The 24,941-nt window shown below is 32.9% G+C and overlaps 3 protein-coding genes across 5 annotated transcripts in view; 1 reads left to right on the forward strand and 2 right to left on the reverse strand.

Annotated features, from left to right (window-relative positions):
• Nucleotides 1–907: 907 nt before the first annotated feature.
• On the reverse strand, nucleotides 908–5,606 carry LOC128190004 (mitochondrial ubiquitin ligase activator of NFKB 1-like). Its single transcript, XM_052861857.1, has 3 exons — nucleotides 5,412–5,606; nucleotides 4,828–5,030; nucleotides 908–2,989 (listed from the first exon to the last, which is right to left on the reverse strand). Exons 1-3 carry the CDS (start codon nucleotides 5,529–5,531, stop codon nucleotides 2,200–2,202), a joined length of 1,113 nt encoding a protein of 370 aa, XP_052717817.1. The 5' UTR covers nucleotides 5,532–5,606; the 3' UTR covers nucleotides 908–2,199.
• A 6,689-nt stretch (nucleotides 5,607–12,295) lies between these two features.
• Nucleotides 12,296–16,663, forward strand: LOC128190362 (fructose-bisphosphate aldolase-like). Its single transcript, XM_052862384.1, has 8 exons — nucleotides 12,296–12,420; nucleotides 13,682–13,835; nucleotides 14,262–14,528; nucleotides 14,725–14,885; nucleotides 15,000–15,083; nucleotides 15,290–15,464; nucleotides 15,689–15,888; nucleotides 16,149–16,663. Exons 2-8 carry the CDS (start codon nucleotides 13,724–13,726, stop codon nucleotides 16,239–16,241), a joined length of 1,092 nt encoding a protein of 363 aa, XP_052718344.1. The 5' UTR covers nucleotides 12,296–12,420; nucleotides 13,682–13,723; the 3' UTR covers nucleotides 16,242–16,663.
• A 1,559-nt stretch (nucleotides 16,664–18,222) lies between these two features.
• The window catches only part of LOC128188213 (DNA excision repair protein ERCC-6-like), a 28,061-nt gene continuing 21,342 nt past the window's right edge, over nucleotides 18,223–24,941 (reverse strand). For all 3 annotated transcript variants that reach the window (XM_052859128.1, XM_052859129.1, XM_052859127.1), the window contains 5 exons: nucleotides 23,137–23,344; nucleotides 22,727–22,941; nucleotides 20,222–21,653; nucleotides 19,664–19,724; nucleotides 18,223–18,757 (listed from right to left, as the gene is read on the reverse strand). In XM_052859128.1, the coding sequence (XP_052715088.1) occupies nucleotides 18,631–18,757; nucleotides 19,664–19,724; nucleotides 20,222–21,653; nucleotides 22,727–22,941; nucleotides 23,137–23,344 (2,043 nt within the window). In that variant the 3' untranslated portion in view covers nucleotides 18,223–18,630. The remainder of the gene's footprint in view (nucleotides 18,758–19,663; nucleotides 19,725–20,221; nucleotides 21,654–22,726; nucleotides 22,942–23,136; nucleotides 23,345–24,941) is intronic.

The following is a 24,941-nucleotide window of genomic DNA, read 5'->3' on the forward strand; positions in this document are numbered from 1 at the left end:
AGAAATTCAAAGAAAATGGCGAATAAATTTCACCTATTTAATGAATACTCCCTTGACCCAAAATTAAATTGCCGAACTACAGAGCCAGATTTGCATTTAAATGTTTGTTGTCTTTTATTTATTTTAATGTAAAATTTAATAAGTGTTCTTGATAATTCTGGTCTTATGTATTGAAAGCGCTAACTGTACGCCTGTATAACTCTTTATATTATGCGAGGCCATCATTTTTCAAAAGTCACAGCAAATCGCAAAGAAAGCGGTGTTGATCATTGTATATGTGGCAAAACTAGCCAGAATGAAACCAGGTTTAAAATAAGGCATTCATTATTATTCTCAAGAGACATCTACAGGCTTGAAACACATTTTCTTACAAATTACAAAAGTTGCATTACAGGGAGCATTCATTAAGTTGATAATAATTTATGTAAGTCTTATTTTCTGATATCAAAAAATAGATTTTCTGATATCAGAAAATGTAAATGATTTTTTGATATCAAAAAATGATTTTGTGATATCAAGAATTCGATTTTTTGATATCAAAAAATGATTTTCTGATATCAAGAATTCAATTTTTTGATATCAAAAAATCAACTTTAATTCTTGATATCAAAAAATCTATTTTGTGATATCAGAAAATCATTTATTGATATCAAGAATTCGAATTTGTGATATCAAAAAATGATTTTCTGATATCACAAAATAGATTTTCTGATATCAAGAATTAATTTTTGATATCAAGAATTATTTTTTGATATCAAAAATCCGAATTATTGATATCAAATATTTATTTTTTGATATCAGAAAATACCCCAAAAATATTAAAACGGCGCCTCATAATATTTTACATCTGTAAACCGTAGTCTATGCTTCAGAAATTGAAACTATAGTAACACAAAGAAAACATTCATTTTCGATTTCAAAACAGTTTATTTGGTAAATTCGTAAACTAGAGTTTACGTCAAATATGGTTTTACAAATGATTAAAGAATGGTTAACGGTTTGTAAACTATAGTTTACAGGAGACTATAGTTTACAGGAGATAAATCTAGCATCTATACAGTGAAGCTATGTTATATTTAACTCATTTTTGTGAATTTGGCGTGCCATAGATATATGATGTGTTGAAATGTCAAAACCAAATTTTCCCTATAGAACTACATATTTTCAGTTTGTAAGCTCAAATAAAATTAATTCTTAAATTTGAACATAATGAATAACGTCTGTCATTCTTTGTGATTTATGTTACGCAAACGTCATTTCTAAGCTTAAAAAAATTATTGAATTTTCAAATAGGAGAACTGATTTTATTTTTCATCCAAATTCAGCTCTTGCACTGAAAATAAGAAAATTAATCGTCACCAATGTTCAGATCAAATGAGCAATGTATGTCTTTTACGTGACTTCACTACATCACAAAGTGATTTGATTTATAAAAAAATATATGTGCATTTACCAGCACCATCTGTACTGAGTCCTAAGTTTTCAAGTTAAGTCCTTTTAATGCGGCCGATCAACAAGTCCGCCCGAGTCACATAACTAACAGACGTAGAAAACTAACGGGGACTGCATAGAACGTCAATCAATCTCATGACAACCATCAAAAACGAAGTCTGACTACAATTACTCTGTATTAGTAGCCTTCCCCCTCGAAAAAATTTAAAAAGGATTGAGGGAAATAAGTCTACTGATACATGTAGTAACTAAGATGTGATTAGAATTCTTTCTTCATAGTCCAGTATGTTTATACAGCAAGTGAAAGGGAAATAATCCCCATAACACTATACAATTTTACTTCACGTTCAATTAAAGTTATCTGCCCTTGTGAATTATCTATTATTTAGGGGAGATTGGGTGGGGTGTTCCTGTCCGAGTGAAATTAAATAGAATTTTTGTAACGTGATTTTCTGTTTCTATTTCAAAGGTTATGTAATCTAAATAAATACACTACGTGTGCTCTTCATCGTTGACTGTCTCTATGAATGAAGGGGGTTAATTAAATGAAGAGGAAAAGATATGTTATTTTTGTAACAAAATGAACTTGTAATTCTTTAAAAATAAATCTCATGATATTCTTCAAACACAGACCTATGTAAACAAATCTTACACCACATCAAAGCTGTAGAAGGGACTAAATATACGTCCCTGGCTGTAGAGATATGTTTAAATTAACATGAAATATTAGTTTAATTTCTGTATAAATCATGGTGTAAAAGTTGTGACAAATCTTTCTACTCTTTCTCGACATACAGGACACTTCTTTGGTTCAGGCAGAGCAAATGCACAGTCTCCACATATACATACATGTCCACAGTTCAACAGTACAACTTCCCTCTCATTGGTCAAACAAACCACACATTTTAATTGATCCCAATTGTCTGATGTATTAGAGTTTGTATTTGACAAAAGTGTCTCTGGGTTTGTTCGGTGTGCTATCCTAGCTCGCCTTTGTTCCTCTCGATCTCTAAGTCGCTGGAACTCCTCTTTCCTTCTTTGTTCATCTTTATAATTTTTTATCTTTTTGTAATACCTATACACCAATACACAAATTAGGGTAGCTCCAGCAACCCCTAGTACCCCAACCAAAACTTTATATATAGTCGCTTTGTTCCTATGCAGCCTTACTAATTCATCTTTAGTTTTTTGAGATAGAATGTATCGAAAGTCTGAAGATGGTGGCATCATCTTTATTTCTTCTCCTTCTTTAACAAGTTTTCCAATGGCCATGAGATGTCTCCCAACAAGCAGCATTTTCTCTGTCTCCTGGTACCCCTTGTGGACTTCTCCACTGATCAACTCCATTCCTTTCTTTATGATGTCGGACGGAGTTTGAATGAAGTTTTCGTGAGTGACAGACAGTTCCTCGTCAATGTGGTGGGCAGAGTTGGGCTCAGTCACCAAGACTCTTGTGGTATGAAGGCCTTCTCCATGTGGAACAAGATAGAATGGAATCATTTCCAGTGTGTCTCGTATGACATTCTTTACATCAGACCTAAAATATAATCACAGGTAACAGTAAATTCTAATCATTAATAACCAAATAATATGTGTAAATCTTGTGCTGGCAATGAATAAACAACTGACAAAAATCTACCAGTACTATATTTAATATGGTCAAATTTCTGCTCCCTATTTTTACAAATTTTAAAAATTATGATCATATCATACAGACATTGTTACTAAATATAAAGCTAAATATGAAAGTTACAGAAATCTAGAATTTTTTCAACATCGTTCTGTATTCGAGCTTCTATGATGTCATGTAAATGGGCATTACCCACTATTTTTTAAGACCTTGAAAAATTCTCCAGTTTTCTTCATAATTTACAGTAGGAAGGATAGAGTGCAATGCTACTCAAAAACCATTTTCACATATGCTATTGTTCATATTATTTTGCACATCATAGTAAAAACTGGTGTTGGAGCATGCATGCATTCAATGTGTCCTTTTCATTGGAAATACCCAATTCTTGGCTTAAATATATACTTTTTGTGAAATAAGATCATAATCAGTTTTAATGTATTTCATCTTTACCTACTCATATTAAAATGATTTAATCCATTTTAAGCAAATTTCTAAAGCTCTATTCATAACTTTGATTTTAAAGGCACAAAGACACTTTATCCCACACATATTTCTTTCTTAATATTGGCAATGAAATATGCTTGCAATTATTATCTATGGTATTTTGTTAAATATTTAATGCAGTTTAACATTTTTTAGTGTTTTTTACAATTCATTTTGTTTTAATTTCAGTTAAATACATGTAAACTAAAACATGGCATAAGCCTTGTTTACATAACAAAAAAATGTTAGCTCTGTAGCTCAGTTAAAATTCAACAACTTAGTGAACTGACATCAATTGGTTGACCATTAGAAATACTAAAGTTAAAGCAATATGAGCTGTATTTTTTGGAATTTTATTTTGCTGGAAAAAGCTGCTAGTATGATAAGTCTGCATATAACTTAAACTTTTATGATAAATAAGGTTTGAAAAAATCATAAATTTTTGTCAGAGGAAAGATTTCTCTTCTAAGGAATATATATAGCAAATCAATTTTTGTACAGGACGACAATAATTCAATTTTGCTCGAATTAAGGCTTCTTAATGGCGTTTTACACAAAAATATGGCAAAAAGATGTTTAAAAACCATAATATTTCTGTAATTTTAGTAGAAAATAACATTTTTGTAACCAAAATATTCAACATGAAAATTGTAGCTCATATTGCTTTAAGCATTTCAACAAATAACTAGTAGACGAATTGTCATAGACCTAAAAATTTAAAAATAATGAAAATTTTAATCTTAAACTATTGTCATGCCTCTATACTCTGTCCCAAGATATTTATGCAGCATATTTTCTTAAATTATTCAATTTTCATGAATACCTCAGAGTAAAAACTATAATTGTCACTAGAAGTAAAAATCTTAAGATTTCTCTTTCAGACATCCTCTCTATCTTGTCAAGTTTTAGCTGTTTCAGCTAAAAAATAAAAATTCTATCAGCATTTTGCATTGCAAACAGCATTAAAGTTACTCATGAATGAAACTTTGACAAGCTGTGTGAGTTATTTCCTAAGATTTTGGAATGGAAAGAGATGTCAGATTTTCAATCATAAATCTCCATAAGAATTTTTTTTTTTCATTCTGCTGAATGGGTTAATTTATAGTGTCAGATGCAGATATCAATGAAGAATTCTTGGCTTTTGTTTTCTTTCATCAATTTCAATTGTAACTCTTGTTAAGAATTGTCCAAAAGTGAGAGAAATGGTAATTTTGAACTATAACAATGATTAACAACAAATGAAAAAAACAAACAATAAATACCAAATGCCTTGAACTCTTCTTGACTTGTGCTCAACCAAAGAGGTATGTTGCATAACTCCTTCTTTTTCCGAATTGAAGTTGCTCTTTAAAGTTGCCACAGCAGGATAGATCACTCCTTCAATGCATCCATAAGGGATAACACTGTAGGGGGCATCTTCAAGCTTTTTGGACAATTCCTTGTCAATTGAATACTTCTGAACATTCTGAAAAACATATTTTTTTTATTTAAAGAACTATAACTTTGATTCATAGATTTTATTTTCAGTTTTTTTAAAGTACTGTCAGAAAAATGTTTGAACATCTTCATCCTAGTCCTAATAAGTTAAATTCATTTTCATCTTGTCAATTTCATCATCGCTAAATGTCAAGAAATGGTTTTTGGTATCATGAAAAACGGACACATGATGGTTGTCAAACTTCTAGCAATAAAATCATAAATTGACATGTTAACCTTTGTTTGATCTGGTATTTGTACATAGATACAATTTATGTATTTATCAATCTAATTATTAATTGCATCATAAACACTATAGCAGTTTCATTTGTAAAATTCTGCTCATTTGTACTTTCACTTTCAAACTTACTTCGATGTTGATAGCAGAACGCAGAGCACGCTTGTAGAGTCGATGTAACCCATATGCCAAGATAAAGTCAAACCCAATGCCCACCAAACAACCAACATCCACCCCGTCTATAAATCTCATTTCCTTCTTCTAAGTGTCAGTTTGGTTGGAGTTTGAACTTGTATGCTTCCATATAGCTTTAGTTTATGTATCTCGAACCCGACTGATTTTCTGATATCACAAAATAATTTTTCATATCAAGAATTAAGGATTTTTTGATACCAAAATATCGAATTCTTGATATCAGAAAATCATTTTAGATATGAAAATCGATTTCTTGACTAAAAAAATTATTAAAATTATTTGTTTTTTTCTTCTGTCAGAAAATCGATTTTTGGATATCAGAACAGAAGGCCAACATAAAATAATAACTATCAAATTAATGAATGCTCCCTGTGATGCAACTTAACGTAATTTGTAAGAAATTGTGTTTCGAACCTGTAGATACCTATAATATTTATAATTATGTCTATAATTTTGAACCTGGTTTTATTTTGGCAAGTTTGTCCATATATGCATATTATAGTTGTTTTCAACTGAGAAAAGCCTATTGTTCAACTGAGACTGTAATAGACTCATCTTTTATGTGAATATAAACTATCATTCAGAAACCTTCTCTCTCTTTGTTAGTGTGTAGGTGTTGTTGAATTTATTATTATTATTTACATGTACCTTTGTATGCCCAAAAGGGCCCAGAATTTGGAAATAAAATTATCTTATCTTTTGCAATGATTAGTACTGCTTTCTTTGCGATTCCTGTGAATATTGAGGCGACCCAATAAAAATGACGACGTAGCGTAATATAAAGGAATTATACAGGCGTACAGTTAGCGCTTTCAATTCATATGACCAGAATTATCAAGAACACTTATTAAATTCTTACATTATATAATTCTTCAAATGAAAATCAACAACTATCAAAATGCAAATCGGGCTTTGTAGTTCAGCAATTTAATTTGGGTCAATAGAGTATTCATTAAATATGTGAAATTTATTTGCCATTATATGTGAATACCAGAAAATGACGATTTTATGATATCAGAAAATGGATCGTATTTTTTTATATCAAGAATTCGGGAGTCGGTGGTAATAGTGCCTTGACCGTCGCTCTCCAACTGCCGAATAATTGAACATGGCCAATATTCGATATTCATCAATACCTCAGGGTAAAAAAATTAGGAGATATTCACTAGAATTAAATTTTTTTTTGTCAAAATGACTAATAATAAAAAGTCTACGCGGATTTTACATGAACTAACCGGACTTAAAGGTACTCGGAGGTGTTCCGACAGGCTTTCGAATAAAAAAAAAAAGATTTCTTTATTTGGTAATGCATGCATTTTTTCGAATGAGACGACGTGTGAAGACATCTCAGATTTTTACCCTATGAAATATCGAATTAAAATAATAAACTTCTATTTAATATAACAAGATACAGCATTATTGAAGGTATTTGCATTAAAGATGAGTTAAAATTACATCCATTTTGAAGGTGAAAGAAAGGGGGGATGGACATATTTTTGCCAGTTGCTCTCAGCTAGTGCACAGTGTCAATCACAGGTGCTTGAGGACAGGACCGACCTCCTCCCGTTCCACCCCTACCCTCAAGTATAGGCCCCCGGCCGGTGTAACGAAGAATTTTGACCCGGGTTGAAAATTGACCGGGGGTCTTTTTTCCACGTTGAATATTGCGACCAAAGGTGTTGAATAAAGACCCTAATCCGTTGAAAATTAACCCGCATCGTGGAATTTTGATCATGAAACCGGTTCAAAATTCAACAACAAAGAACCACAAATTAATGAATCAATATTATAGTTTATTACCGTAATTAAAACTTTTCGCGTATAATTGCTGTGTGTGATATCTATATATTTTTAAAGAAATATATGTTTTTGTTAATAATATTAGTATACATGGTTACACGTTAAAATATTCAATTCAGTAAAACCCCTTTTTTTAAATTGCTGGAGAAGTGTACAAATATAAATAATTTTTTAAAAATTACAATTTTGGTTTTACGTTCACCCAGTAAATTGAAACTTTGATATTGTTCATTGTAAATTTTCTGAGTGGGTGTAAATAAAAAAAATTACAGTATGTTATATTGATATTTTTGTGTTTGCACCCACTCAGTTTGTTAAAACTGTGACTATCTGAATTTTGTATTCACACCCATCCATCCAGCCAATAACAGTTTACAAAATGATGATATGCTAGCATGATTGTACTCTTTCATGAACAATGCTGTAGTAACTATATCTGGAAAGCCGATTTAGGTGTTTTATTTGTTCCGTTAGAATAACTTTTTATGTAACTAAATATCATCAAATCGCTAATTTTTCTAGGCATTAACAGTTCTGCTTCATGGAATCTGTAGCAAGTTAGCAACCTAATTTTTGTACAGGATGACGATAGAATTTTGCTTTAAAGTTTCTAAATTGCTTTGATCACAAAAATTTATCATAAATTTACTAACAGTAATTGTTTTCGTCAATAAATTGGTAAATTGCATTTTTTGAATAGAAATAAGTAGTAGAAGATCATACAACAGCGTTGGAGTAGATGATAGACCTTCCTATCACAGCCACCTACATTATTAATTTAATTTAAACGTGTTAAATGTGTATATTGTGTGTATATAAGACATGAGGTACTTGAATATTAAATAATTATCTGAATATTTATCATATATGATTGTATGACATATTGTTGGTAGACATGTTCACTCACACCTATATTAACAAACATATCACCTTCATTTATACCTGCAGAGATACAAACATAAGAATGAGATTTTCATGATCCAGCCCATTTGAAAAGAACAGTAAACTAGATCTCGTTACGAGTAACGATTAGGTCTTCCGCCCGATTTTGTTTTTATATGATACGATGAAATATCGATATTCTCTGCCAAATCTGCGATCTTGGTGAATCTAGGTTTTTTGTCTCGAGACCAAAAACGGACGAACAAAAGAGGTTTATGAAAATAAAAGCTAGGTTTTTTATACATTTTTTTAGTGTACACCACTGTTTAATCATGGAAGATGAAACACCAAAGATAATCAGTTAAACTTGTGAAAAAAATAAATTGTTTGAACTCTTCTGGTGAGTACCGGAAGTGACGGTTGACAAAAGAAAACCCGTTAAATATATCTTCAATCGATTGTCTATCATTTATAAAAGTTTGTGTCTCAATCACTTACAGAGACTAAAATCTCGCTGGTATCAATTTTGTAAAAAGGCTAGGTACCAAAGATATTTGAAATCTTGATTGTTTTCAAGTTATCTGTATTACAGTTTACGAGTGTCTTGGCCCCTCATTTAAGGGGCCAGTCCCTTTTTCTTGAGTTCAATCGAAAGGTCTCACGAATACTAACATTTTTTGTTCTTACACCCATCTAAAATTGTTGTTCATTTTTGAGATACAAATGATTGAATATTTAAGGGGCCAGCCCTCTAGATCCTTAATGGGGACAGACTTTAGAGTTTTGATTAATGGAATCGATTAGAATCATCAATGCAAACATTTTCTTTTCTACATTGCCTAACAAAATATGTCTCCTTCTCAAGATATATTGCATCAAAGTTTAAGGACTTTGGTCCCTTAAAATCCCTAATTACGTCATAAATGGGTGTGAAAATGATTTTACCTGATAAATATTGCTACAATCAACAACTTTGCTTCTATCTTGTATTACAAAATTTTGATCGTTTTTAAGTTATTTGTAATAGAGTTTACGAGTGTCTTGGCCCCTAATTTAAGGGGCCAGCCCCTTTTTCTTGATTTTGTTGGAAAGAACGTTTAATTATCTACTACTTTTGTTATATATGTCTTAACAAACTACCAACTGATAAAAAGATACAGATGAAAACGTATGAAAATTTTGAATGAAAATTCGTACTCAATTTTCGAGCCCAGGCGAGCTCCAAGAAATGGCGCCACTGGCGTAAAACAACATAATAGTGCACAACTTCAAACTATAGACTACCTATCCTGAAAATTTCATAGTCATATCTCTGATAGTTTCTGAGATCAGCTCTGCACAAAATAGGTCGTGAAAATGTGCAAAATGGCCGATAAATCGGTACCGGAAGTGACGACAGAAAAAATCTCAAAAATGTATGAAGTTTACATCAAGTCCCATCTTCTGTGAAAAAATGAATGAAATCGGTCGAATAGTTTTCGAGAAATCGCGTGCACAAAATTTGTGGAAAAAAATAATAATAAGAAGAAATCGTACGAAAACTATAAGGTCTTCCGTTGGAAACGGAAGACCTTAATAAAAGGGAACTGTATATTAAGTAAATATACAGGTATAATACTTAAATAGGTTTAAACAGTGTACCTTAAGAGAATCAAAAACGCTTTGGAGATCTAATATAATTATAAACATGGAAAACAATTTTACAATTTTATCTATATGAAAAATCAGAACTACCATAAAGTATATAGTTCATATAAAATGGTACACTAATGTCAATAAGTTGGTTAAAAAGTTCGTCTCTTTGTTGAGTGTATCTTGGATATCCAGGGGAAAAATCACATTTCCTTTAGATTAAGACCCACAGTATAAACATCGACTCACATCAGATTTAAAAAATCCTTAAATAAGTAAGCTTTACTAGCTTTATTCCGTAATTGACGGAAAATAATTATTTCCTATTGTCTTAACTGAAAGGTTTGTAAGCTCTAGGTATATTTTGTTTTTTAAGTTTTGACTTAAAAGAAAGATAAAGTTAATGAAATTTTCTTTTCTGCATGAATATTATTCTAAATTTACATGTAGATGGAGCAAATCTATTGTAATAAGTATATAGTGGTAGATAGTAAAACAGCTAACTCGATCTATGTTTATATGCATGTTCAGTAAGAAAATATGATTGAATTCAATCTAACATATCTTGTGGTGCTAAACCATTTATTTTCTTGTTGAATATAATTAGTTTATGGTTATCCCTTCGAGATTGCAAGGTTTCCAAATTAAGCTCACTATATAAAATTATATTAGAAGAATTAACTCTGATCCCTGTCACTGTCCTGGTTGCTTCAATTTGTACATGTTTAAGCAATTCGGATTTTTCCTTGATACAGCTGCTCCAAACAACATATCTATCAGTTGTATACTTTTCGCATACCTTTTCATGTGTATACCATTAATATAATTAGATCAACAATCCTCCGACTGTATATTTAGATGCAAACCTACTTTTTTTTTTTAAATTAATACCATTTTTGCTGTAGGGGTATATGTTTTTAATTTTGAGAAAATATATTACGTCAGTTGCCTGTGTTTCTAATTTACAGGTAAATAATAGAATTGAAAACTCAAAATAATAGAAATAAATTGCATTTTTAAGAAGAACCATGACTGTATATGCAGAAAATTGGATGGTGCTTCAATAAAGTTAATCAGACAAGTTTATGAAAAATTATTTTAAAGTCGTAAAAAATTAAAAACATATGTAAATATGTATATGCTGTATATATACGTATAAAAAACCCAGTATATATGAAAAAGGATAAAAATATGACAACCAATCATTTATTATTTTGTCAGTGAAATATTCTGACTTCTTCAAATTAAGCGTATCTGACATTATATCCTTTGTCTTGATATAAATATATATACCCTTTACCCATTAAAGCAGTATAGAGGTTATATATTTTCAATTATTAGAAAAATATACAACGACAGGTGCCTGTCGAATAGAGCTCTGTTGAATTGCCTTAAAAGTGACGATAACGGGCAATATGTTTGTTAGATATATTTATCAGAGATTGTGACAAGTTTTTTAAAAACTTTAAATTCTGTCACATGAGGGAATGAAAACCATGTCATCTATGTCAAAAAGTATTCTAGCCCTACTCGCCTGCTCCATTTCCGAAGCAAACGGTCATCTTCTTAGCTTTTATACATAGTATTGTAATAATAAATGGATATCATATTTTCAATCTAAAAACTTAATGTTTAATTGGACATATCAGCCTAAAAGAAATTAGCCACGCATATGTATCGGACAGTATGTACATTTTAAAACTGAAACTTTCAAATATGTGCATGATTGTATATTTAAACCGTGTAAAGTAATTTCCAGTTCAGATCAAAACTCTGAGGTTTGGGTCAATTCTCAACAGGGTCAGTTTTCAACGGGTCGAGGTCATCAGAGTTTAGAAAAATCTTTCTCATACCGTTGAAAAATGACCCCGGGTATAAATTTCACGATTTTGGTCTCAATTTTCAACGTTGAAAATGACCCCCGGGTCAATATTCAACGTTGAAAAATGACCCCCGGGTCAATTTTCAACCCGGGTCAATATTCTTCGTTACACCGGGTCTTACTCGTTTTCATTAAATTGTCTTTTTGACATATTTCTGATTTAATTTATACATTTATTGCGAAAAACTACCTAGATAAACATGTTATGAAAATCGAAAATCATACACATCTTCAGGCATCTGTCGGTATCACTTATAATATTATTTAGTATATGGTATACTAATTAATTAATTAATATATATGTTAATTGCTTTCATTGGAACATATTTATTTTTGAATTACAGACATATTTCTTTAAAAAGAAATAATAACTAAATAAGTTATTTTTCGACCTTGGTCCACTTTTTTGTCAAAACTTCGCAAAAAGCATCAAAGCATGCGAAAATATACAAGTTATAAAAAAAAGTAATTTATTGGAGTTTTGTCTAGGTTACCATCTTGGCTTATATGAAAAAGGAAAAAAACTTATTTTTTTTTTTTTTGGTCTTTCGATCAAAATTGAGTTATAACCATTAAAAAGAGACATTGCGTCAGAAATGACACGTACTCTGCTGTTTGTCTGTTTATTATTTTTGTCGAAGGAGTCAAGGACACTTTATATCAGCCAATCATCTCGCTTCAATTGTACACACCCCTATAAACAGCGTGGATCAACAACTGTGTGAAGAAAGCGGAGTTGACTAGATAGAGGTAGGATAAACTTTTTGTGAGTTTTTGTCATGTGTAGATATTGACTTTCTACATGATTTATGAATTGTAAAAAAAATTAGTGTTTTTATCCGCAGGTGCAGGTTTATATTTTAAACCGTAGGGTCGATACCCGTGCGGACTTTAACCCATTGTCAACGATATACGCAGTTTCAGTTTTTCCTATAAACCGCATGATAAAATGTTTAGTATAGTCGGCATGAAAGATGTATATTGCATGCAAAAAAAATGCTGTCATTGCTGTGAGGTTGTATAGGCCTATGTGCATAATATTGGAATGGGCGGGGGCGGGGTACGTCAGGGCTAAGGGGAGGGGAAGGGGGTTAGCATGCTGAAAAAACCTCAATGAATGTAAAAATTTTAAACAAATTGTACATCACCAGAATAACGTGTGTGGAGAGAGAGAGAGAGAGAGAGAGAGAGAGAGAGAGAGAGAGAGAGAGAGAGAGAGAGATGAGTAATTTTAGTCAGACATTCATGATTTCAATCCCTATAGCATAAGTTCTAACCAAGAGTATACTATCTAAATTGTTTGAAATGGAAGTGAACAAAATAAAATTCATAGATTGATACATGCAGTCTGAGTCATTAACAACGGTTATAATACCAGTATCATGTCATCCTTGTTAACAGAGAGGGAAAGTCATGTTTAGGAGGATGTGAATCATGCATGCATCAACAACATTATAATCAGTATCGGTTGAGCTGGTCTGGTCACCAGAAATCAGACTACATGCAAATCATCATTTGATGTTTAAAAAATTGTACATACAGATACATGCATGTACTCCGATTAGAAAAAATGAGTTTTAAAGTTCAAAACATTCTGGGAATAAAGCAAATAGTGGGAATTATGAATGCAATCCATGCCAGTCTATTCTAGATAGGGAAAAGTGACTTAGTAAAAAAAAACCTGCTAGATTAAAATATATGTGTGTCAAAAGGGTTGTGCTACGAGTACACATGAATAAATGCACATTATATACATGTAGAGCGTAGATTACATGTATTATCAATGTGTATGACCTAGATTCTGCAGTATGTCTCCTTGAACTCTCTCTTTATCTCCTGACAAAGTCTTGAGTTACCTGCAAAGAGGGATCTCTGGTCTGCTCTCTTAAACATGCATCTCGTATTTATTAGATGGTTTTAAATTATTCATGCTTGTCGCTCTGTGTTGGATGTTTAATCTAGTGATATATCCATTTATCCAGATCTATAATATATTTGTTTTATGTTGCAGTGTTGTAGAGTTGGACTTTGACCTTTAGGACAGATCACAACCATGCCTTCATTTCCACAGTACCTGACATCTGAACAGGAGAATGAGCTCCGTAGGATTGCCAACGCCATTGTGGCACCAGGGAAGGGCATACTGGCTGCTGATGAATCCACAGGTAAGTGTAAAACATTGTCACTGGATGAAACTACATTATATGGTGTGACCAAAATCAATAAACTGTCATTTGAACATGATATACAGTATGCACATTAAGCAATCTCAAGAGTGGGCCTTGTTATGCAATGTTAACATACTCTGTGCGTGCTTTACCTAGATACCAGTAATACCCTTTCTACAGTTATTTTCCATGTTTCCATTTTCAACTTAGTTCAATCAGCCTTTTTTTGTCACTATATAGTCAAATGAAGTCACTTCATCTCCCCAAGACCATTCATTATTTTACAATTAATATACTAACTGGTATACATACCTCTGATTTTTTTCAATTGACATGGTATTTGATTATTATAAAATTTTGTGAGGATCTTTTTTTTTTGCCACAGGTCATTAAATTATATTCAAATTGGTAAAAATCTTACAGGTACAATTGGCAAGAGATTTGCCTCTATTGGGGTAGAGAACACCGAGGAAAATAGACGCTGCTACAGAGAGCTATTGTTTACGGCTGATGCCTCTGTTGCTGAAAACATCAGCGGCGTTATTCTCTTCCACGAGACATTCTACCAAAAGACAAAGGACGGTACTCCATTTGTCAAAATTCTCAAGGACAAAGGAATTATTTCTGGCATCAAGGTCGATAAAGGAGTTGTTCCCCTTGCTGGCACTGATGGAGAGAGTACCACACAGGGTATGTATGGGACTAACTTTATGCCACATAAACAACTATGTGTTCTCTTTTTAATGACCATTCAACATGTCTCACAAAACTGTTTGTGTCTACATGGTAAAAGAGGATATAATTGTCCCCCTTTAATAGTGTCAACTATGATTAAAAGAAATGTTTTAGTGAAAAAGATTTATCACTATCATGGTAATTTACACAGGTTTGGACAGTCTGTCTGAGCGATGTGCTCAGTACAAGAAAGACGGAGCTGACTTTGCTAAATGGAGGTGTGTCCTGAAAATTGGAGCCCACACGCCCACTTACCAGGCCATGTTTGAGAATGGCAATGTCTTGGCTCGCTATGCCAGTATCTGTCAGCAGGTCAGTAAATGGAGAAAAAAAGTACCACATACCCAGTATATTGAAAGTTGTAATTACAGAACTTAAAATATTCAAGATGTCTTATGGCCTCATTGTCTTTTCTGCAATCTACAGAATGGACTTGTTCCAATTGTGGAACCTGAAGTACTTTGTGATGGGGACCATGATTTAGAAACAGCACAGAAAGTTACAGAGCAGGTAACCATATACATGTCATATTTTATACTTGTCCTCTGTCTGAATGATCTGTAAGAGACAAAAAATTGAATATGAAATATTTAAAGTTGAGGTGCTTTGACCAAACTTTTGTTTGTTCATAAAGCTGTCCAGTTGAAAAGAAGAAATGCTGATCAATAATCACTATTTTTCATATGTACTTTTTCATAGTCCTTTTTGTGTTTTAGGTCCTGGCTTTTACTTACAAAGCTTTGGCTGACCACCATGTTTTTCTAGAGGGCACTCTCTTGAAGCCCAACATGGTGACTGCTGGCCAATCTTGTCCTAAGAAATACACTGCAGAACAAAACGGCAAAGCCACTGTGGTAGCTCTCAGTCGTGGTGTACCTGCGGCTGTACCAGGTATGGAAACCGATATAACTTGATAAAGTAAATTCACATAATAAAAAAGTTTTTTTTACTCTTTATACATGTATTTCATACCAAATTCATTGAATCATACATTTTTAAGAATATATTTAAACAGGGCACTTTTTAGGAATAATGCATGCAGTTTGCATTTAATATGTGCAGTTGTTCCCTATGTGAAAAGAATATCCATCTGTTAATGTATTGTTTTGGTTTAGGTATTACATTTTTATCTGGTGGACAATCTGAGGAGGACTCTACTCTCAACCTGAACGCCATCAATAATGCTCCTGGCCCCAAGCCCTGGGCATTAACCTTCTCCTTCGGGCGAGCCTTACAGGCTTCCGTCCTCAAGGCCTGGCAGGGAAAAAAGGAGAATGTGAAGGCAGCCCAGGAACAACTCCTTGTTAGGGCAAAGGTAGGGAACTGAAGTGGTCTAGATCTTGTACAATATACATTCATTAATCATTTATTTTACATTATGTTTAGATGAAAATAATTTCACCATCATGATATTATACCAAGCAGAATTGAAAGAAAACCTGATTTTTTTTCAGATGTTTTGCTTTTAAAAGCCAAGATTTGTTTTATGTGGTAGAATTCATTGTTTGTTTACTGCAAATAATAATGATGAATAAAGTAATAACATAGAAATAAACTGTGGTTTTTCTACTACAGGCAAACGGACTTGCTGCCATGGGGAAATTTCAAGGAGGACAGTCTGGAAAAGCCTCTGGGGAATCCTTGTTTGTGGCCAATCACTCATACTAAACAGAAAGTCTATCTACTATAATACTAAGACTTAAATCAATCCATACACATGGTAGCATCTTAGCTTTAATGTCACTGACCACATTACATTCTGTATTGGAGGAGAGCTTTCAACATGATCGTGTTCAACATCCTCATTTTCATGCTTTTGGAGCAGCATAATATTGCATGATGGGACATTTTTTTTAAAAATCTGTGATTTAGGGGAGTGCAAGGAGTAGTTATAAAACCGGGTTATCAAATCTTGTTGATCTATGATTTGCTTTTTTATGTGGAGTTTACTATTTTCTTTCACTCAATTTAACTGTGCCATGAATAAATTGTCATTCATTGTTGTGTATTTGATAAACATCTTTCATTAGAGATTCTTTTATATTTTGCAATATTTGTATATGAGGGAGCAATAAAGGCATTAGACCTAGTATCAATTGTTATTCATCATAAATGTATGTATAGTAATAAATAAATAAGCAGAGTTATCAGTTTATCTGGAATCAATGGTTGATATACCGGTATTCATAATGTTTGCTTGTATGGCAATGAAATTTAAATAAGATAGTGATGTTTAAATACCGGTTGCCAATTTTTTTGCCCTTGAATATTTTCAGAAAAATGCAAATTGAAGTCATTTATATTCCCCCCCCCCCCCCCCCCCCCCCCAAAAAAAAAGAAAAGAGTACACAAAAAACGTTTACAAAATGAATGTATCTAATAAAAATTTCTGAATCTGTTGACGTGAATTTTAATTCAAAATTTACTGCAAAGATAATTATCATTGATGTTCAATGGCACTTTGGTTTACATATGGAAGCCATCAATAAAAAATAAAAGATACAATCTCTTTTATGTTGCTGTAAGTTATCTACATGAATAGTAATCAGGTTAACCAGTCAAAGATCAAAACTTTGAAAAAGGATCAAAACTTTGAAAAAGTTTTTAATAGAATATACTTTCACAAGTACATCATAGAACTGGTAGCTCTTGCACAAAATGTTTATTTGGCGACTGTTAATTTTGACTTAGAATTATCAGTCATCAAATAAAACTTTTCTATGAGAAAGAGCAGTTTTATTTTTGACTAATATTGAAGCTACTCAACTGGGCTAAAATTTAAAGCTGAAGCTTGCTTCTCTGGATTACTTTTTTTCCAGCATCCATCTGTAAACTTTTCACATTTTCAACTTCTTCTCAAGAGCCACATGACCTATTTCAACCAAACTTGGCACAAAGCAACATTAGGTGAAGGGGATTCAGGTTTGTTCAAATCATGGCCCCTGGGGTTAGGTTAAGAAAAATGGGGACAAATTTTAGATACAAATGCCTAGAGAAAAATCTTCTTCTCAAAATCCAATAAGCTAGAAAAGCTGCAACTTGATTGGAAGAATACTCACATAGTGTATATGTAGTGCGCCAAGTTTAGTTAATATTGGTGCAGTGGTTCTGGAGAAGAAGTGGACAATGAAATAAGTTTAGGAACACACAGATGGATGCCACACAAAAAGTAATCCAAATAGCTAACGAGCTAAAAATCCATTTGTCAAGAATAGCTATATCTTCATTGAAAACAATTTCATATAGTGTTGATTTAAGTCTATTAAAATCAGGATATTTTGGAGTAGGCTGGAACCACATTTGGGGCTCAATTTTACTTAGGGAAATTTTTTCAAATTATTCTTAGACTCAAATGTTATAATATATGTTATTGTTGATTCAGTTTTTCAGACAGTGACCCCTGGACAATTCTCGGGCCGCACAAGGGGTTCCAAGTTTGATGTAACAAAAGCAGCTCAATGTTTAACATGCAAATATATGGAAAAAAAAATTGAAAATCTTTTTATACAGTATCCATTCTACTACATTGTCTAGATATTTTGTATATGACCCCATAAAGCTGATAATATTATGGCTATTGTTGCTCAGGTGAGTGATGTGGCCCATGGGCCTCTTGTTTTGCAATGTCCTTGCAGTTACAACAACACACTTTAATCATCATATGATTTATTTCTGCTGATTATCAAAAACATTACAACTTCAAGTATAGGATGTAACACAAATTCGTGTGTTTTTACTTCACAGAGAAATATGTACAATGTACAGGTAATGTAAGGGACTGTACAATCTTCAAATGGACCAAAAACCCAACATCAATTTGAAATGCTTCTTGTATTATCTGATACATTATAAGATCTTAACAGATGGAAAAAAATATGGAAACAAAAGTATAATAAAAATTGCTGATTAAAAATACAGGAAGGAGTAATCAATAGTAGTAAGCATTATCAGATCTTGATTTTTTTCTTTCAGTCAACACCAGTCTTTTACAAAGTTTTTTTTTTTCAAAAATAAACTCAAGAAACTGAATGGCCTTTGCCTTATTAAAATGACAGTCTTAACCTTCTTTCTTGGCATGCACCTGAAGAGCGAAAGCCTGCAGCGCTGTGTTTTCAGGGTATATTTCTAAAGCTTGTAAGATACATCCCAGGCACTGTTCATATTCACTGGACTTGTACAATTCCCTGGCAATGAAAAAAGTATAACAAGTATAAACATCACAGAGATAGTGAGGATATTAAGATGGAAAGGACTTGGAAAGAATCTTGATTTAAACTTTGAGCTTGAAAAATTAGCTCAAGGTCAAATACACACTTCCTGATGGTCAATATTTAGTGGAAGTTTGAACCAGATTTAACAAGGAGGACAGAAAATCTTTTTTTTTTATATTTGAGCTTGAAAAATTAGCTCAAGATCAATACACACTTCCTGATGGTCAATATCTAGTGGGAGTATGAACCAGATTTAACAAAGAGGACAGAAAATCTTTTTTTCTTGATCAGGGGATCTCATTTTTAAAAGAGATCTTTTTATCTTACCGGTAAGTGTAGTACTATATATGGCTGGTTTGGGCAGAGGGGACAATAAATATGTTCAGGATTCATACAGAAATCTGCTTTGACCTTGACAGCTGATCTAAAATTGGATTCAAGGTCAATGTGTATACCGTATTTTCCCGACGATTAGTCGGTATTTTTTTTCTCTGAAGCAAATTAATTAATCAATGAGCACACTACTTATCAATTATGAGCCAGTCTTTCAGATCATGAAATTGTCTCGAATCTTAAGATTGACTTTCATCCATAAACTTGTCTTATATCCATAAACTTGTCTTATAAAGGACCACAAAAAATGATGAAGAGTTAAGTCTGGAGAATTCAAAAAAGAGATTTTTTTTTTAATTTCAGATCGGTGATATTGGATAAATGGAGGGATATTCTGATTATTATAGGGCTCCTTCAGCGGGGGGCTTACTGGTATTTAATTGTCCAAATGTCAACAAAACTTCTTTTTTCTCAGAATCAACAAAAGGGTTTATTTGGATTTTATTCTTTCAGTGCATAATAATTATTACATAGAAATGTCCTTACTTTGCTCTCTGTGTAGCAACACGATACTGCTCTTTTGATTCTTCAGAGAGTTCTTGAAAATCTAAAAGAATGAAAATAATCAGCATATGTATAATTCCTAAGAAATTCTTTTATGTTTCCCAAAGAAATGACAACTTAAACACTGCACAAATGAATTTATAACAGGTACATGTATTTACCATATAAGAATCCTTCTCTTCACATATTCATTCAAAATATAACCCAGATGTAACTGTTATCATTTAAATGTTCTGATCAAAATATTGATATGGAGTACATAAATAATAACATGTTCTGGTATGTTAGAACGAAAGTATTTTTCATGTTAAAAGATATTTGTAACAAGATACTTATAATGATAAAGAATTGATCTGAAAGTTAAAATAAACTTAATTCATAGCAGATAGAGAAGTCTTAGAAAATTACTAGAGGACCCAATCCTATTTACAGCAGCTAAATAAACTGAAATATAAAGATATTGCAGTAATTTTTTTGTACATGGCACAACGAATCATAAATCTTAATGCCCCCCCCCCCTCCTTCAAATACTCTTGTTACCTTCATCCTCACTATCTACATCAATGTCTATTGAGTCCTCTTCCTCCTCCTCCTGTTCCTCATCATGATCATCACTCATCAAGTCCTCCTCCTCCTCATCACTCTTTATGTTCTCCTGCTCCTCAGATTGTTCGTTGTCAGAGCTGGATAACATCGCATACTTGGACTGTGGCAAACTGCTGGACTCCGAGGACTTCCTCTTCTTCCTGTTCTCACTTTGATCACTTCCTACTGCTTCCTCCACATCCTCATTCTCTGTCCTCAAATCCTCAGCATCACTCTCTGAATCACTCACAATAACAGCTTTTCTAAAAGGCTTCTTTTTTACAGAAAGACACGGTAAACTATTGTCAGAGTCTATCTCCACAAGGGACTGTTCAGGGTCACTGTCACGCACTTCCTCCAACTGTCCCTCATCATCACTCAGGACACTGGATTCCATAACACTCTCATTTCTGGAGATGGACACTGATTTTAATGGTGAAGATTCCTCATCCGTTTCCTCAATAGCTATACTTTTATTTCTTGAAATGTCATTGGAAGGAGTAACACTGGGTGTGTTTTCTAAAGAATTTGGAACAAAACTTGAATGAAGTCCTGCTGAAAGACCTTGACGATCTGGAGATTCCTCAACCAGAGTCTCCTGCAGCCTGGAAGTGGTCCTCTTTCCATCTAATGGTGAGTCCATGTCCAACTCCTTTCTTGCCACCTGTGGACTCTCAGAGAAAGCAGATAGGATGGTGGAATTCAAGTTACTCCCACTTCTAACCATGTCACTGAAGCCTTTTGGTGTTGTTCCCATTAATGGTCTGAATCTGTCAGGTGATATAAACACTTGCTCTTCTTTTACAACTTTTTCTACTCTTTTCACTGGTGAGTTTCTAAGCCAGGGACTTGCAGATACACTTCTTCTTGGTTTCTTTTTGGCAGGTGAGTCAGTTACCACCGGGGATAGAATGATTGGAGCTAGAGGTGATCTTGGCTGGCCATCGATGGATCTGTTAAGTTTAAAACTATCAGACGATCTTTTGGCTGATGCAAGAATCTGTGAAAGAGGAACATTTTCTTTATTTTCTTCATCTTCTGAATCAACAATGATCTCCTCCATTTCATCACTTCCTGTTTCCTTGACAACAAATTCATCATTGATATTTTCTCTGTCCTCCATTGTCTCTTCCAGGTTATCAGCCTGAATAACATCTGAGTGAGAACTGGAGTTCAAATCTTCAATGTCTGTTTTATGTTGTAACATTTCATTGTCATTTCCGTGCCTAGGAGTGCCTTTTGGACTCCCTTGAATAGACAAATTTTGTATATTTTCAATAGCCTGTACTTCATCATCTGATTCTTCAGCCTTTTCTGAATGATGATCTGGACTCAAAACCTCCATCTTGATTTCTTTCCTATCATAACTCTCACTCTCCATTTCAATCTACATGAATAAATCACATATATTAATTAGCATTGTGTTAGCCAATTCCTGAACAAAATGAAACCTACACTTCTTGCTTTATGTGATTTTTTAAAAAAATAATCAAACAATATAAATATCTATTCTACATTTTAGACAGTTTTGTCACCATAAAATGTTAATTTTCTATTATGTTTTTTTAGGCATGGCACAATATCAAACAATTAACTAATCTCTCTTGAAAGTATTCACTACGAATGAAATGGTAATGTGTTGGGTTTCATAATATTTAAACTTTCAATTCGGTTCGTATCACACTGACAGTTGCGATTTGCAACAAAGATTCTTATTCGCACATTTTTATAGACCCACCCATTTATCAAATGCATGTGCAGTATACTATGCTTCAATGCCAAGTGTGGTTTTCACTATCAAAAACAAAGAGAGCAATTATTGAGAACTATTGGCTAACCACGGCAGTGATCTAGTTTTGCAGTCCCCACACAGTGTAGTGTTAAAAGTCACAGAATATGTATTTGGAGCTAAAATATCAAATAAAGCATGAAAAGTGGGCAGGCCAATTAAAATGCTTGTTTTATAAATTGCAACCAGTGATTCACCCTGTTTCATAACTGTTACATTTAACAGTGTTGTCACTCAACGCATCGCTATATCCAATATAGTATAATGGATCAGTTGTAGTTTTACTTTCAAGTAAAATTGGCAATAACATACATGTATATGAAATTAATTTCATCACAACCAAATTCATATTTCTATTTGACTACAGTAGATTCCTAAATTTCCGCGAGTACTTAATTCCGCGATCCTGCTGTTTTATATTAAATAGCGAGATCATAAAATCACAAACATACATTTTTTATCCAACCGGTAATTTTTTTTATAGTTCTTCACTCAATCAAAATAAAAGCGAAATTCTAAAATCTATGAGGGGTATTTCTCAGGATTTTAGGCGAATATTAATTTCTCACAATTAAACAGGAATCTACAATTTTTTAATATTCATTGCATACATGTACCAAATAACCACCAGTAAGGAAAAAACTCTATAATTCACTAGTAAGTTAACCCACCTTAGGTGATTCTGGTTCTAACTTCACTCTTGCACCAGGTTTTGTGGAAGAAGATGTTAGATCCACCACTTTGCTTGCTTTGACTGGGGTTGGGTCAGGAGTCACAAGGTCAATATGACTAGTGTCCATCACCTCCCTCTTCACTTCCCTTAAATCTTGCTCCTTTTCTCCTTCTTCATCATCCTCACTGTCATTTTCTGCATCAAGGTCAATCTCTTTTAAAAATCAAAAAAATTTATCACAGATATTTTTAAAGAAGAATCAAATAACATCCAAATGTTACTTACTTAATACAATTCTTAAATCATTTATCAGCTGCTGCATGTAAATATTTTACCCCTAAAGATTATGAAATCTCATTCCTAATAAGAGATAATACTGATGTATCAATGACCTTGACCTACACTGACCTTGTACATCCTTGACATCCTCCTCCCCCTCTTCCTGTGTGTTGACAGTGCCCTGGAGGTTCCAGTCTCCCCAGGGGCGGGAGAATGGTTTCTGGGACCCTGATTCCTCTGGTCCCGAGGGAACATTTCTTGGATATTTACCAGCTCTTTGTTCAAAATCTTGCGTCAAATCTGACTCCATCTGTAGCAACTCCTTGGCCTTTTGTACCTTGAAATCAATTCAAAACATTTATCTGAATCTAAATACTCCAAATAACAGATGCATCTATCCTGGGCAAGCTGTATACAGTGTACATGTATTAATACACGTATCCTGCTTTTAAATAGGAATAGGGTGCTATATCAATCTATTGTATTGTATGCTGCCTTCTGGCATCATATTGTTCAAAGCCAAAATATTCAAGGATCAGATAATCATTTCCAAGTTTAACAGGTCGGGTACACTACCTTATATGGACAGCATTATTTAGCATGTGACAGTATTTACATCAAACAAATGAATGAGTTGACGGTCTACAACGCGTTTACGATTCAACAAATGCTCGCAGTTTTTGTCTGTTTTATTCATAATATTTAATTGCTTGTCTGAATGTTTGTACATCTTGATTTTTACTTTAGACGGTAAAAAAGGACAGATTACGTACCATTAACTTTTGTTCCATGCTCACATTGAAAAATACCGTTGTTTTAGTTGATCAATTGTTGCTTCAAAAAATGATCAGTATCAAACGACTGACAAACATACGCATTCAAGTACAATCAGATTTTGAGAAGAAAAACCGCACAATTGTGTTTTGGTGACTTTATCATTGTGCACTAGAAATAAATACAGGTAAATGTACATTTTTAACATACATGAATAGCCACGGTAGTAGAAATGCACAAATATGCAAACGCAGAAGTGTGAGCTAAGTAGCATATGGTATTTTGTCCGTTAAGCATTCTGATGAATGGGTCCCTGAAGAAAATATCAACGCGCATTCTACTTAAGCTGTCCCAAATATGGGGTATCACGTGAAAAAACGGTACTCACTGCTTCTAATTCAATAGGACGTACCTCTCTTTTGAACATTGACAATGGGGTACATGTATTTAAATAAGTTGATATAAGTCTTCATATGCAATATTTTTTAAATGTGAGCATAGAAATTGAAGTTCAGACATAATTGTCCATATTAATTTCATAAATTCTGAAAAATCATTCAAAATGAGTTTCCAAAGGACAATTCAAAATGGTATATATTTTCAATACGCTTTGTATACACTAAAACTTGTAGTAGCCAACAATGCCTTGCAACTCATTCACCTGATTGGTTTGTCGATAAAAGTAAACAGATGGCTAATATAGTATGCAAATTTATGCCAACGTCACAAAATATAATGGTCTCGACCTGTTTAAGAGTAAAAAATTTTATATAGACACTTTGTGGGTTAATACCAGGCTTGGGGTAATGCTAAATGTAATGGTAATGCATTGCAATGCATTACATGTTTTCAAAGTAATGCTAGTAATGTGTAATGCCTCAAAATTAGCATTACAAGTAATGCTAATGTAATGCATTACTTTCTAAAATCTAGTGTAATGCTGGCATTACATGGCATTACTTTGCATTACTATGCATATTTATGCATGTTCACTTTAAAAAATGTGATGAATAAATGAATAGTTGAAATTGAATTTGATTAAATTTATTTTTAAAGAAGAAGGAAATAATTCTAATTGAGAAAAAAATGTTTTAATTGTACATGTTTTACTAAAAAAGGTTTTTTAAAATTTATTTTTGAATTGTTTATATTACTAAAGA

This window comes from Crassostrea angulata, chromosome 6 (genome assembly GCF_025612915.1).
Source record: "Crassostrea angulata isolate pt1a10 chromosome 6, ASM2561291v2, whole genome shotgun sequence".
NCBI classification, from domain to species: Eukaryota; Metazoa; Mollusca; class Bivalvia; order Ostreida; family Ostreidae; genus Magallana; species Magallana angulata.

Bases quoted from the DNA above. Each gene is read 5' to 3' on its own strand.
- LOC128190004 (XM_052861857.1), bottom strand. From the start codon at position 5,531: ATGAGATTTATAGACGGGGTGGATGTTGGTTGTTTGGTGGGCATTGGG. The intron at 5,031-5,411 runs GTAAGTTTGAAA...TATGTTTTTCAG, and splicing joins GTTCTGCTATCAACATCGAA to AATGTTCAGAAGTATTCAAT. The intron at 2,990-4,827 runs GTATTTATTGTT...ATTATATTTTAG, and splicing joins AGAAGAGTTCAAGGCATTTG to GTCTGATGTAAAGAATGTCA.
- LOC128190362 (XM_052862384.1), top strand. From the start codon at position 13,724: ATGCCTTCATTTCCACAGTACCTGACATCTGAACAGGAGAATGAGCTC. The intron at 15,084-15,289 runs GTAACCATATAC...TTTGTGTTTTAG, and splicing joins CACAGAAAGTTACAGAGCAG to GTCCTGGCTTTTACTTACAA. The intron at 15,889-16,148 runs GTAGGGAACTGA...TTTCTACTACAG, and splicing joins AACTCCTTGTTAGGGCAAAG to GCAAACGGACTTGCTGCCAT.